Raw genomic sequence first — 16465 nt, 5'->3', positions numbered from 1 at the left:
AAAGCAACCGTTATAGTAAAGAGAAGTTAAGGGATGCTGATGTTGGCTGCAATCATGTTGACAGTAATAAAAGAGGAGTAGTTTGTCATGCGGGAGAATTAAGTAGGAATGATATCTTGGGTAATACTATTTTAAAGTTAAATAATTACATATTATGTAACAAAAATATTTTAGCTTTTAGAGAACTGATATACTCGCTTAACTGCAAAAAAATTGAACAAGATCAAGTAATAGTAAAGTTTATGGAGATTTGTATTCTCAAACGAAGAGTGATGGTCGATGATTCTAACAAGAAGCGGAATAGAAAGGTTTCTGCCAAATATTATGTTAAAACTTCTAACGGAAACATTCCCGTTTGCGCACCCACTTTTCGAAAAGTTACTGGTAAGTTGTTAAGAGTTACATTATTTGTTATTAGACATAAATACTAAGCACATTTTAGGAGCAAGTAAGGATCGACTGGCTGGTATTTCAAAGAAGTTTTTATCGGGAGAGCTGTTAGTTGAAAAACGGGGCGGACGCATACAAAAACAAATTGATAAAGACATAACAAATGCAATAAAAGAGCACAAAGTAGTTAAAAATGCAGAGAAAGTCATTATTCTCGCACCAAATGTAAAAGAAATTACTTACCTCCGGAACTAAATGTACAAACAATGTTTAATGCATTTATTGCTCGCACAAACTTTAAGTGTTCTTTGTCAAAATATAAAAAAATCTTTTATGGAGAATTTAATCTTGGGTTTGGCAATCCACATTCTGACACATTCTTTATTTGCAAAGAATTTTTGGTAAACATAAAAAAACTAAGATATTAGAGCAAAAAAATGATTTACGCACACGGTATAGACTCCACAAAATGAGGGCAAAAGCCTTTTTTAAAAATTTAAACAACCACAAGGAAAACACAATAAAAGTTTGCTTTAATTGTCAACAGAACCAGCCATTGCCGAAAATGTCTGTTGGAGAAGTTTTCTACTCGCGAAAAGTTTGGTTATACAATTTAGGCATCGTACGTCACGAACGTCAAAAACAAACTCATGAGGACATAAGCTTCTTTGTTTGGCTAGAAACACAGTCAGGACGTGGTTGCGATGAGGTATCTTCTGGACTGCTGCAGTATCTTTTTCAACTTGAAAAAAAAAATGGCTGAAGAAGGGAAAAGCGGGTTAAATTTGGAGCTATTTTCCGACTCACGCAGTTCCCAAAACAAAAGCAGCATCCTTTTGACCGTTCTAACTCATTTTTTGCAAAAATCAAAGGTTTTTAGTAACATTTAACACTTTTATCCTATAAGAGGTCATAGTTTCATGCCCGCTGACAGAGTTTTTGGCAGGGTAGAAAAGGAATATAGGAAAAAAGAAGAAATCATAGTACCACGAGAGTACTATGAAATCCTGAACAAACATGGAAACGTTAATATTTTGGACAAAGATTGGAAAGTTTTTTATTATAAACCTTCTTCACAACAGATAATAAAGAAAAAACTCCCATTCAATATTTCTGAGGTTCGAGTGCTGGTCTATGAAAAAATAAACAACAAAGTAGTTTGTAAGGTACGTACTACCTATGCTGGTAGTGATGTACAAGTGAATGTTTTCAAAAACAATGTCACAGATGCAAACATCATTGGAACTTCCGTTGAAGTACCAGCGTTAAATCGTGTCAGCGTTCTGAAGAAAAATGATGTGAAAAAACTGCTGGAGGCTATCGATATGACAGACAAAGCAAGATTGTTTTATGGGGATGTCATTTATGGAGTTCTTACCAATGACATTCTTGAAGAGTCCGTTAAAGAACATGATGATCCATGTGATGATACAGAGGTAGATCTTTGAGAACAGCTACATAATTACATATATATACATCTTTTATTTTATATTTATTAGAATTTTGTCTACCTAATATTAAAAGTTATTTCTTGGTAAACTTAAGCTGTTGTTATCGAGTTTTGAAAAAAACTGCATTTTTCTTTTATTTCTTTTGGATTAATACAGAATATTATTAAGTATGTTTTTGTGCATTTATTCTTGCTTATGCCCTTTTGCAACTTTTAACATTAGTTTTCTATTTTAGCAAAAAACGTTCTTCTGAAACAGAAAAAATGCTCTCTTGAAAAAAATGATTTTCGCAGATATCGAGTTTTAAAAAAACGGTCCTCAATTGGTCTGTAGTCTAGGGTATTAATGAGATTTGAGAGTTTATTAATATAAGAAGAAGTGTTTAGGATGATGGTGACATTGTTTTTATCGGCGGCAAGAATGACTAGATTTGGATTTGACTGAAGTTCTTTCAGGCCTTTTTATTTGGATTGGCTAATGTTCGAAGTAGGAGGCTTTCAGTTTCTAAGAACTCTAGCGATGTCTTGTCTAGTTCTTTCAGCATCTTCGGAAGGGAAACTGGAGACTGCTTCTTTATTATGTATTTTGAATTTCCGCGGTAAATAGAAATAAACTAATTGGTATGATAATAATGTTTATTTAATTAGTTAAGAAGTCATTTTTTACATGCTAATATTTTCCTTTCAGATTTAATTAATCACTTGTATTTTTAATAACAGCAAAGAATGAATAGGACGCTTTTACAATCTGAAACAAAATATCAAAAACATTTTAGTTTTTATGTGCAATGCATACTTATGTCTTAAATATGTAATATAAATAAATAAATATAAATGTAACGATCTTAAATGAAATATCGAAATTTTATTAAAATATGCGTAGACTTTTCAAAGTATATCGTCTTGGTTTTTCATTCTTTAAATAAATAATTTGCTTTTCATAGACAATATATCATTATATAAATACGCTTAAAATTCTACTACAATAACCATGCAGTAGCCGATATGATGGTAAGCATCGACCACTACTATGAGAATTAAAATTACTACATAATCTAAGTCTTTAAGAACATTGTTACAGGACAGAAGAGCAATGTTAGGTATACGACTGTCAGATAAAAAGAGGAACGACTGGGTAAGATCCAAAACAAAAGTCGAGGACATAGCAACAAAAATTGCCAAACTTAAATGGAGCTTCTCGGGCCACACTGCTAGACAAAAACACCAACGTTGGAATACTACAATACAACATTGGAGACTTTACGAAAGTAAACGACCAAGAGGAAGACCACAGATGAGATGGGTTGATGACATTAAAAGAATAGCCGGAACAAATTGGAAATATGTTGCTCATGATAGAGACCGATGGAAGGAGTTGGGAGAGGTCTATGTCCAAACATGGACGATAGAAGGCTAAGAAGAAGAAGAAGAACATTTGTTATTGTGTGTGTGTGTGTGTTTTCGAGAGGTAGGAAAATACTTTTACATACCATCGGGACTAGATGTTCTGCCTGGTATGTCGTATGTTACGATACCTGGTAAATCTCACAGCGCTCAGATGATATACTGATGGGACCTTCATTCGTGAGTACTGGTTACCTACATCCGATATTAGCCGTGATAAGGCTGCCGTTAGTACTAACGCTTTAGCACTAACATGTTCCACTTGCTGCCTGATCCTATGTCGGATATCAATAATCACTTCAAGTACCGATCAAATGACTATGATGTGATTTCGTGTTCTGTAATGCTCAACGTTACAGTTTCCACGTGTGTCTGATTAGTAATAAGCACTGCCTTAGTGTTGTGCTTGGCTAGTTTTAAATTGACTGTGTTCATCGACTGGCAGATTCACTAGAACATGATGTCGAACGTGAGATTTATTTCTTCAAGGTGCTTTGCGACGATCACCACAGCCACATTACCGGCAGAGCCACGATATTAGCATCCCTTGGCAATTCTAGCTTTAGTAACCCATAATACATAATATTTCATAAAATATCGCCAAGCACAGAGCCCCGTGGTACACCTCCACACTCCATAGTTCGGACCGGACTTTGTATATATATATATATATATATATATATATATATATATATATATATATATATATATATATATATATATATATATATATATATATATATATATATATATATATATATATATATATATATATATATATATATACCGGTATTTAGGCGCCACGCTGTTCCGGTAGGGATTTATTTATTTATTTATTTATTAACGGGATACCACCCAATTCAATATATACACAAAGTATTACAAGTATTATCTAGTGATACAATAATTACAAAGATATAGCAAATATGTATGAAAAGAATTGGCGATGCAGCCATATAGAAAAAAAAACAAATAATAAAACTATATAAAGCACATAGCAAATACAGATCACATAAAATTACAAAATTTTTTTTAAACACATTCTACAGACATTTTCCGAAGCGCACAGCAACAAATCAAAGTCTATTCTATTTCCATTTAGAATGATTCTACTCAGTGAAGAATGCCTACCAAAGTTAGAGCGATGAAATTGAATTGCAAAATTATGAGATGTTCTAGTAACTCTAGAGGGAACATTAAAGTCGATTAGAGACAGTAGATCATTGCAATTAATTTTTGAATTCAGTAGTTTATGAAGAAACAAAACATCAGCATACATCCGTCTGGAAGATAGCCTAAGAAGATTTAATGTATTTCTAATTTCTGAGTAGGAATGGTCGCTTAAAGGTTTGTGTAATTTAAAACTTAAGTACCTAATGAATTTATTTTGGACTTTTTCAAGCTTGGCTATATGGACTTCATAAGTGGGTGACCAAACGACTGAGCAATACTCAAGAACAGATCTTACTAGGGAAATATAAATCAGTCTGATGGAATTAATGTTATGCAAACATCTAGAGGTTCTGAAGCCTAACATTTTAAATGCCTGGTTATTCACATAATCAAAATGAGGGCAAAAATTTAGTTTGGAATCTAATTGAACACCTAGATCTCTTACAGTTGAGACAGCCTTCAGTGGTTCTTCAGCTAATTTGTAATTATAAGAGAGGTTGGATTTGCTTGATATGCACTTCGCTTGTGCCGCTGGTTAATAATCAAACTCCGTGCGAAAACAAAACTGATTTTATTTTGAATTACACAATACATGAATATATATAACGCTTATTAAGTATTATGTCCGCTCGCTCTAATGTTGTATCACCGATCCCGTCTCGTACTTGAGTGCTGTCTTCTTTGGGGTGCCTTAAGGGACTCGCCTTATCTTCACATATGGCCTAATATATTTTCCTACGCTACTATGTTGCCGGGTTGTAAAAATGTATAACATAAACTTAAATTGGATAGAGGCGTGAACATGGCCCCCGCCTTGGCAAACACTGCCAACAAAATCGTCTGCTAATGCTAAATGTTCAAATGTTTAAACTACGCTTAGTCCGAAACGGGTAGCGGGCACACCTTGGAAAAAGAACGAGTTATGATACCATTGTCTGTCTTTATCCTAAAAACTCTGGCTACACCATCACTGCCGCGTAAAAGTTCGATCACGCGACCTAACTTCCACCTTAATGGAGGTAAATTGTCCTCTTTTATGAGCACTAACGTGTTTTCCGCAACTTCACCGTTAGTAGTAGTCCATTTCGTGCGTTTTTGTAGTTCGGAGATGTATTCTTTGTTCCATCGTTCCCATATATGCTGAGAAAGCTGCTGAATATGCTGGAATTTTGAGAGCCGATTAACTGGAACATGACGCAAATCTGGATCTGGATTGGTAATAAGTGGTCTTCCGATGAGAAAATGTGCAGGGGTTAATGGGGAGAGATCATTTGGATCACAGGATAAAGGATGAATCGGTCGGGAATTTATTATAGCTTCAATCTGCACAAGCAACGAATAAAATTCCTCGAACGTTAAGTGCGCGTTTCCCAAAACCCTATGCAAATGATGCTTAACTGTTCTTACTCCGCTTTCCCACAGTCCGCCAAAATGTGGAGAATAGGGAGGTATGAAGGACCACGAAATATTATTCTTTAGCAAGGATTCTCTTATCGCGGGAGTGTGCTGCTCTAAAAATGTGCTTAACAATTTTAACTCCGAACTAGCTGCTATAAAATTGGTTCCATTGTCGGAGACCATCTTTTGAGGCTTGCCTCTTCGCGCAATAAATCTTTTAAAGGCCAACAGAAATGATTCCTTAGACAGTTCTGTAACTAATTCTAAATGTATGGCCTTCGTACAAAAACAAATAAAAAGACACATGTAACTCTTTATTAGTTTACAACCTCGACCCTTTCTATCGCGAATTAAGAAAGGGCCCGCATAATCTACACCTGTTACAATAAACGGTGGGCCACCTGCGAGACGCTGGGCAGGTAGGTCACCCATTATTGGCTGAATGGATTTAGATTTTAATCTAAAACATTTTACACATTTGTGTACGGTACGTCGCGCTAAATTTCTTCCTGATAACGGCCAGAAAGTTTCTCTTATAGTTGCAAGTAAAAGCTGAGGACCAGCATGCATAAGATCCTTGTGAAAATGATTAAATATTAACGACGTAACTATATGATCTGCCGCTAAAATGATGGGATGTTTTTTGTCATACGTAAACTCGGAATGCTTTAAACGCCCGCCTACTCTCATGATGCCCTGATCATCAAGAAATGGAGATAAATTTATAAGTTTGCTGTTTTTATCTAAAGATCCTTTTTGGTTCAAATGCTTTATTTCATTAGAAAATGACTGTGATTGACACAGTTTTAGAATACGATTAAATGCAGAATGTATTTCATCCAAAGAAAGGGGTTCAGAAGTTCTTTCCTTATTTTTACACATGCGGATGAATCTGAACACATATGCAGCGGTTCTTTTTAAACGTAAAATATTAGAGAAGCGCTCAAATGAGAATACTTCCGTATTCTGTGTTTCATCAAGTTTATTCGTAAAAACCTTTATGTTTTTCCTTGTTTCGCTTGTTTCAGTAGGGACAACTTGTAAATTTGGCCATTTATCTGAATCTTGCACGATCCACTCCGGTCCATGCCACCACAAGTTGCACTCCATTATTTTATCTGGTTCCACGCCTCTGGACACTAGATCTGCAGGATTATCCTTGCCTGGCACATGACGCCACTGCGCAAACGAAGTGGTTTCCTGGATCTCTGCTACGCGGTTACTAACAAACGTCTTCAATGCATTGGCTGCTGTTTTCAACCAACTAAGTACTATCGATGAATCTGTCCAGAGGTAACACGTATCGAATTGCACATTTAATGAATTTTTGACCTTATTGGTCAAACGCGATAAAATTACTGCTCCACAGAGCTCTAAACGCGGCAAGGTAACTGGCTTTAAGGGCGCAACCTTGCTTTTTGCACATAATAAGAATGAATACGACCTGCCTAACGAATCGGTAGATTTAATGAATATGCAAGCACCGTACGCCTTTTCTGAGGAGTCGCAAAATCCATGAAGTTCTAGTTTGACTTTACTAAAACATATAACATGCCGAGGTATTTTTAAATTGTTTAAGCTTCCTAATTTATTCCTAAACTGTAAATAATTATTTGCTAAATGCTCCGGTATGGGATCATCCCATGAAAGACGCTCGAGCCATAGTTGTTGTAACATAATTTTCGCTATGATGGTACACGCACTTAATAGACCCAAGGGATCAAAAATTTGAGCTATGTCCGATAATAAAGTTCGCTTTGTGATTATATGGCCTAGAGATGAACTTATGCTATAAAACATAGTATCTGATTGCGGTGAGTACAATAATCCCAAAGTTTTCGCCTTCTCGTTTTCACCGAATTGAATAACGGAACCCGTAGTTGAATTATCCGGTATATCTCTCAATATTTCAGGATCATTTGAATAGAATTTACGCAATGTAAATCCTCCGCCTTTGAGGACCTCAAAAAGTTGTTTACATGCTTCGCGCGCTTTCTGTTTTGAATCAAAACCTGTCAAAAGGTCGTCCACATAAAAATCGGATTTAATAATGCTAGCAATGTTAGGATTTGTAGCTTCTTGCTCCTCTGCCAACGTCATTAGACATTTAATCGCTAAGTAAGAAGAGCATTTCATACCGTATGTAACTGTTTGTAACTGAAATATTTCAATCGGTTCTTCCGGATTATTTCGCCATAAGATACATTGTAAGGATTTTTGATCATCTGCAACCAATACCTGACGGTACATTTTTTCTATATCCGCACTAACTACATATAAGTGTGTTCTAAAACGCAATAAAATGGAGAGTAAATCATTTTGTAAGGTTGGTCCGGCCATTTGAATACTATTTAATGAAATGCCGTTTGTAGTTGGCGCACTACAATCGAACACAACGCGCAAACGTGTCGTCAAAGAATTTTCTTTTAAAACTGGATGATGTGGCATAAAATAAAATGTAGTATTTACCCTAAAGTCTGTTGCCGCTTCCGTAATTCTGCATAAACCTTTCATATGTCCTAATTCTTTATATTCCTGGATGAATTCGCTATAAAGAGTTTTAAGATTGGCATCTTTATTCAACTTACGCTCGAGATTTAAAAATCTATTTTTTGCTTGACGAAATGAATCACCGAGTGAACTTATCGATTCCTTGAATGGCAATGATACTATGAATTTGCCTGTCGCGTCGCGTTTCACCGTATCTTCGAAATGTTTTTCGCATGCAATTTCTTCGCCCGAGAGTGCAGGTTTTCCATTGAAAACCTCTTCAAGTTCCCAGAACTTACTTAGCTGTTCTGTAACTTCGATTGTGTTTGTGAAATTACACTTAGTTATTCGCTTTTCTGATGCTTTGTTTTGGCTGATATACGGCCCTGCTATGATCCAGCCAAACATTGTTTCTTGCATGAATGGTTTATTTTTACCTAAACTAATTCTGTTTGCGCCCAGTATTTGCCAAAATAGATCACTTCCTATCAACAATTCGACCTTTTGTGGTTTATGAAAATGATTATCCGCTAATTTTAAATGTTTAGGTATCTGCAAATCGCTAATGTTTATTTCAGATGCCGGCACGCACCCCGTAATTTCTGGTATTACGAAACAATTTAAAGTTTTATGAAAAGTTATATCGCTACGCGACTGTATATTTATTTCGCATTTGAATCGAACGGGAGATGCAATATTATTTATGCCCATGACTGATATGTTCGCGCTTGTCGTTTTTAATCTAAGTTTATCGCATAAATTTTCGGTTATGAATGAGCTTTGTGAACCGCAATCTAACAAAGCTCGCACTATGTATGCCTTACCTTGGCTGTCAAAAATATTAACTAATACTGTGGACAGTATAGTTTGATCTGCAGCGCTAACTGCCGAAACTGACAAATTGGTAGTGTTTAAACTACCTTGTATATTATCTGCAGATCGTATATCGCTCGCGTTTTCTACCGGTTGATGAACTAAAGTTGCGTTCTGTTCGCTTGATCTATCTGGATGCAATAACGTATGGTGTTTTGACGCGCATTTCTTGCATGTTGATTGTCTACACCGCTTATAGAAATGTCCAGGTTTAAGACAATTCGTGCAAAGATTGACCTGTCTTACTTTATCAAACCTGTCCCTAGATGAAAGTTTTGAAAATTCGCCGCATTGATAAATGTAGTGTTCCCTTTTGCAAATAGGGCAACACTGTGTATTATCCGATTTATTTAAAGTTCCCTGTGATGAATATAGACCGCGAATGTTATGTGAATATTTCGTATTCCGTGGATATGCGCCCGCCTGAGAAATATTCCGTGTATTTTGTTTTTCAGCTTGATTTACCTCAAGAGATTCTAAGAGGTCCGCCCTTGATTTTAAAAACGTTTTAAAATCATCAAAACTAGGAATTTCATTATGTGTTTTGCTATTCTCCCATGCGCGTAAAGTCGATGTATCGAACTTACAAGAAATAATATGAATAAGGAGTATGTCCCACGAATCAGTAGGTAGCCCTAGCTGCTTTAACGCGTATAAATGCTTCGAAAAAATGTCAACTAATTGCCGCAATCTATTAGATGACTCTTTATGTATTGGCTCTATATTAAATAAGGCATTAACATGATTGGAAATTAATAATCTCTTATTATCGTACCTTTCCCTAATTAATTTCCACGCAACTGCATAGTTTTCGGCGGTAAACTCTAATGTTCGTATGACCTGCGCCGCACCGCCCTGTAATGAACTTCGTAAATAATGAAAACGCCTTATATTGTCTAAGTACTCATTTCTGTTAACTAAAGATTCAAAAAGATCTGCAAAATCTAACCAATTATTATAATTACCATCAAATTTTGGTAACTCGATAGGTTTAAGTTCAATACAATGCCCTGTATATGAATTCTTAGAGCGCTCACTTGCTTTATCGCTTTCTATACAAGCTACTTGTTGATTATCGCGAATGATTTTTCGCGCTACCGCTAATTGTGAATAATATTTGTTATAGAATTCTTCGCGTTCCGTATATTCATCCTCTAATAATTCAAATTGAACCGTATTTTCTATTTGCCCCTGAACTTCATCGAATTCGCCCTGTAAATGTTCTATATTATTTACCATTTCAATAGCCTGTAATACTTCTAAATCTGAAATCGTTTCACCCTTAGTTATTTTATCATTTAACGCTAATATAAATTTCGAAAATATTGTGAGTTTGCATTTAAAACCGCCCCTTTTTCGCTTTAAATTCTCCATAATTTTATAATGAATTATACAGTAAACAGAAACAGAATATAAATCGCTTGATATTCGACCCTAACGTTCTCAGAATTATCACATGTGCAGAATAAAGGTACAAAGACTGATAAATAAGGGAATGTGAAATGGATAATGCTCACCAAAATATTGTATGTTTATTCTAACAGCTCTAGCCTCCTGGCGCCAAGGATCTGCCTCAACTTGTATTCACAGATTTTAAACCCACAGTTGTCCAATTATGTAACTGTCTTAAGATTAACGTTCGACAGTCTATAACGCGCTCGGGCCACTATGAATGCACTATTTCGCCCGCTAATTTGATGACACAAATATGAGTTCGGAATTCGGTGAATTTACACTGTTTCAACACAAGAATTTGATGATTCGGCTCGAATAGACCATGGATAATGCTTGATATGCACTTCGCTTGTGCCGCTGGTTAATAATCAAACTCCGTGCGAAAACAAAACTGATTTTATTTTGAATTACACAATACATGAATATATATAACGCTTATTAAGTATTATGTCCGCTCGCTCTAATGTTGTATCACCGATCCCGTCTCGTACTTGAGTGCTGTCTTCTTTGGGGTGCCTTAAGGGACTCGCCTTATCTTCACATATGGCCTAATATATTTTCCTACGCTACTATGTTGCCGGGTTGTAAAAATGTATAACATAAACTTAAATTGGATAGAGGCGTGAACAGAGGTTGTTAATTCTTCTACTGAAACTAATAAAGTGACATTTTCCAACATTAATGCTCATTTGGTTCCAATTGCACCATGCCATAATTTTGTTAATATCAATTTGGAGTTTTTCACAATCTGAGACGTCTTCGACAATTCTATAGATTTTTAAATCATCAGCAAATAGCAAAAATTTAGAGTTAATTTGAGATTTAATGTCATTAACAAATATATTAAAAAGGAAAGGCCCTAAGTGGCTTCCTTGTGGAACACCAGATGTTACGGAGATTTCACTAGATTGAAAGTGTTTAATTTTAACAAGTTGTATTCTGCTAGTTAGGTAACTACATAACCAGTTATACAGATTGCCTGTAAATCCAATAGTTTTAAGCTTGTTACACAACAATTTATGATTCACAGTGTCAAATGCTTTGGAGAAATCTGTATAAATAGCATCCACCTGTAGTCTCCTTTCCAAAGCATCAGATATGTATTGCGTGAAAAGTAAAAGATTTGTCGAAGTTGATCTACCTGAAAGAAAACCATGTTGCTCTTCAATTATTACATTGCATAAAGGTGTTTTAATAGAGTCACATATTATACTCTCTAGTATTTTAGGAATAGAAGAAAGAATGCTTATTGGTCTGTAGTTAGCTATGTTACTCCTGTCACCTGATTTATGAATAGGAACAATAAAACTAGATTTCCACAAACTTGGACAAATACCTGAATCAAGTGAATGAGAAAACAGAAAATATAAGGTATGGGTTAAAGTACATCTACATTTTTTTAATAGTATGGGTGGAATTCCATCTGGCCCAGAGCCCTTATAAATGTCTAAATTGGCTAATTTTTCAAATATGATTTCAATAGATACATTACAAGAATTTAGACTCACTGTTTTCTCATACTCTAAGATGGGCTGTATTAAATCATCATCATTTGCTCTGTAAATATTTTGAAAGCATTGCGCAAAGCTATTAACGATATCTGCACCATTATTAAGCATTGTGTTTCCAAAAAACATTGTGTTTGGTAGACCATTATTTTTGCGTTTGCTGTTAACAAAATTCCAAAAGTGCTTTACGTTTGAACTAATTCTAGATTCAGTTTGACTTATATAAATTTCATGACATGACCTGCTTAGTTCTTTGCATTTGGTTCTCAAGGAAGAGAAAAGTAGATAATCGTCCCAAGAATTTGTTTGTTTGGGATCTATGAGGAGTATCACCGAGCCGCAAGCCCTTATCTCTTGCCGTACTGCTCCACCATAGGCCGATCAGACACCAGCATATTTTAGTCTAAGCCGCAGATTCATCTAGAGTTTTAACTGCTGCGTTAGCCTTTTTTATTTTTCTGTACACCGAGCTGGGGCTCGAACCCACATTCACTGAACCATTCGACAGTCAAGCGAATGAGAATAGGTGAAGCGAGTGAGAATTGTATCATACTTCAAAAGTCGATCAGTAACCATCCTACTTAGATATGTCGGTACATTCATTTTGGTGAGAGCCCGAATAATGCAGTCCCAGTTGGCGGAATTGAAAGCATTTTTGATAGCCAATATGGCTACCAGATAGTACTTCTTCATATCCTTCGTCCATCTGGTCCCTGCGATCGCATCCTTATCTGTGTTAACGACAAGGTTAATCGCATTTAGTGTTGATTGTCCTCTTCGAAAACTATAGTGGTTGGTGTTAAGCAGCGGATCAACTGCGACTGCTGCTTCGATTCTTTGATGGACTATTCGTTTCTATATTTTACCAGCTGTATCCAGTATACAGCCTCCTTGAGGCAATATTGTAGACATCCAGGCACATTGCAGTTGATTTTTTTATGGCTGTTCTTGGAGCGCTGTTCGGGATTCCATCTAGTCTCGGAGCATTGTTATTGCCTCCATTCTAGTGAGACGTACGCTACTCTAGTTCACGCCTCCATTAGGTTATCCTCCGTAACACTTAGTGTGTTACGTCTTCCTCCATATCATTGTGTATACATTGAACATACATACATATTTGTTCCCAACTAAATAATATATTGGTTGAAAGCTGGCAAAATTCAGTACATGATAAAACTTACATTCTTACTTGCATAATTTGAACATAAAGACTATTATGCTATGTTTATAACATAAGCACTTTGAAATGGTAAAATTTCAAAATTAATGTTAACATAGATAACGTAATTATTCTTTTAGCTGAGAAAGAAGTTTTATGTCTGTGCAAGAAGAAGAATTACATCACAAGAATTGCACCCTCTATAGAATAAAACACGGCTAACATAAAACAAACAAAATTACACCTTAATAGTTATTTATGCACCACGGTATACGCCCGAGGGTATACACATCTAGTAATGCTCACAGTGCATACAAACTTTTATGTCATACTAGTTTTTTATCGTATTCACAATCTAAATGATGTCATATATGATCATAAATGAACATCTGAGACTGTCAAACCTAAAAAGTAAAAATATCAAATCTATCTATTACCGGATCTTCAAAAAATTGACAGTTTTATGCGAATTCTACTAAATAATGTTATATAAAATTTGTTTAGCAGAAAATGGTTGACTTCAATAAGTGCGGTCGTAAATATTATTAAATTTATCTGACCTGGCCCATTGTCAAGACAGGTCTGGAGCGATAAGCAAACGAGGTAGACAGAGTTGGTTTTTTGACAATTAACACTGACTAGACGGTACTCCTATAATTAAGCAAAGGTTCCACAAAATTTACAATAATTACGACGACAAAAACAAAAAAACGGATGTAAAATATATTGCCTTATAATTTATAATTAATCTATTTTTTAATTGTTAAGATTATAGAAAAACAAACATTAATAATAATTTGTGGTTTTTTTTAACCGTAACATTTGTAGATTTGATGACAGTATCACTCCACACATAGTTCTGTTTCGCCATCGCTATCCTCATCTAAATTAATTATGATCGGTTCAATTATATTATGATCTACATTAACATATGAATTTTCTTTACTTATTACGTGTCGGACTGAATTTCTCCAACTACTTGGAAGAATATCATTGACACATTTTCTTATTAACTTTACAACAGTACTACTTAATGTTGGAGAAACATTTTGTGACCTCACGTTAGACTTCAATTCGTGCCACATATATGTTCTATGGGTTTAAACATACAATAATAGGGTAGAAGCCGCAGCACTGCATGTCCCATTTTCTCTGCCAATGTATCACAAACATATACTTTCTTTTATAGAAAATGCCTTTAAAACTTCTATAAGCTCTTGTTTGGTGTAATATTCTTCAAAATACATATTATTCATCTCCATGTAATATTGAGGAATTTGAGGAATGTTTAGCATAAGATTACTTTTGAACCATTTTTCAAAAAGTTCTGCCGTTGTATCTTCATGATAGTCGACGCAGGAGACTTTAATATTCTTTGCAGAAAGCCACAAGGCATTTGGAACCCAACCATTTTCTGATCCAGCATGTAAAATCGTTATTCTTTTACCTTTATTTGACGGAGCTGTTGTCTTCCATTTACCGGAGGAATCGGCAAATCCTTTAGGTCGCGTTGAATGTGTGTCAAACCATGTGTGTCAAATTGTCGGACGATTTTCAGAACGGAATTTTCTTATCGAAATAACGCCATTTTTGTAGTCTATGAGATTCCATAATTACTTGTCTTTTGTCAATTATACGATATCGAAAGACCATACTTTTCAAAATTTTCCATAAGCTGATGAGGCTACAGCTTATTTGGGTTTCGTCAACATTGAGCCGTTGCTTCAGAGCTCTTAATGTATGTATGCGTTGCTCTTCGTACATGGTACAGACTTTTCGACGTATCAAGTCCTTATCGGCTTCGTCCATACATTTGGTGGAACTAGAATCTTTACGTTTTTTTTTTTCTTGTTTCTATGGGATTTGATGTAATTCTTTTTACTGTGGTCAAAGGTATTTTCGTCAAATCGCATATTTTACTCGTAGCAGAAGTTGTGTCAAGTCCTCTTTTAAGTAAGGTACTGTACCTAGTTTTTACAATTTGCTTTGCATCTGCAGATAAATGTTTCTTCTTTACCGAAGACTAGAAGAAGCCCCATTATTATTATCCCACGGACGCCACATAATGATAGAAAACGTAATGAATAAAATGAGTAATACTACTTAACACTTCCCGTGATACATAAAGCCAAACAAATACTGGTTGGTGTTCAATTCAATAAACTTATTATATAAATACCTGAAAACCACTTAAAAAGTGATTAGCGAACCCATCGCGCACTACTATCGAATTCGAAAAACCCTCTTATCAGTACAGTTTCGTCAATATAAGCCTTATCTATATTAATGAAATTATAATGAGTTTGGATTGTACGCAATTAAATCAACATTAAGAAATGAAGATTGACAAATTTTACCAGGAAACATATTTAAATTTTACCTGAAACCGGGCCTTTTATACTAGTATCGATTAACCCAGGATGTTTATAGTCGATACTAATTGAAGTCAACCATTTACTGCTAAACAAACTTCACCTAGTTATAATAATTTAATTCCATATTTTGTAACTTTAATAATAAATATTATTAAGAGGTTATCAATTTTTTTGTCTTTATGTCTGTGCGGGCCATAAAATATACCTCATGTCCGTAAGGGCATAAAGTACAGTATTATGTAACTCGTAACTAAGCAATAATAACTAAAAGTAGTATGACATAAAAAAACTTTTCCACAAAAATAATAAACATATTTAACAAACAAACAAACGGTTAAATAAACAAACAAACAGAAAATAAAAAAAGGTGAATAATACTTTGAATGGCTAAATAAGTACCAAGTCAAACAAACTGAGAAATGTATCAGTAACCCAAAACACTGATAAAACTACTCCCAAAAAGAGGTCCACCAAAGATTAAGGAAGATAGTTATACTATTCCACATCATTAAGACAATACATCAGTAACAGCTATTACAAGATTGGGGAAAAATCAACATTAGATGTTAATCTTCGTACTCTTACAGCAAACACAGAAATATTTGAGGCGATCGAAAAATCTTAGCAATGCTTACACGCAGCTCAAACAAGGAAGTTCAGAACCCTAAGGGAGCAGAATGTTGACATTCGTAAAGCCTTCATACTACGAAAACTTTCAATTTCTTCTCTATGAACTGATGCAACACAGCCTGCTAAACGAATTGTGTCTACAGGAAATACTCCCGATGAG

The 16465-nt window shown here is 35.1% G+C and overlaps 1 protein-coding gene across 4 annotated transcripts in view; it reads right to left on the bottom strand.

The window, feature by feature from the left end:
• Positions 1 to 2464: 2464 nt before the first annotated feature.
• The window catches only part of LOC140439947 (odorant receptor 94b-like), a 59078-nt gene continuing 45077 nt past the window's right edge, over positions 2465 to 16465 (bottom strand). For all 4 annotated transcript variants that reach the window (XM_072530141.1, XM_072530140.1, XM_072530138.1 and 1 more), the window contains one exon: positions 2465 to 2588. In XM_072530141.1, coding sequence (XP_072386242.1) covers positions 2535 to 2588 — 54 coding nt within the window. In that variant the 3' untranslated portion in view covers positions 2465 to 2534. The remainder of the gene's footprint in view (positions 2589 to 16465) is intronic.

The sequence above is a fragment of the Diabrotica undecimpunctata genome, chromosome 4 (genome assembly GCF_040954645.1).
Source record: "Diabrotica undecimpunctata isolate CICGRU chromosome 4, icDiaUnde3, whole genome shotgun sequence".
Lineage (NCBI taxonomy): Eukaryota > Metazoa > Arthropoda > Insecta > Coleoptera > Chrysomelidae > Diabrotica > Diabrotica undecimpunctata.
This window is presented reverse-complemented; position numbering and strand designations above follow the sequence as displayed.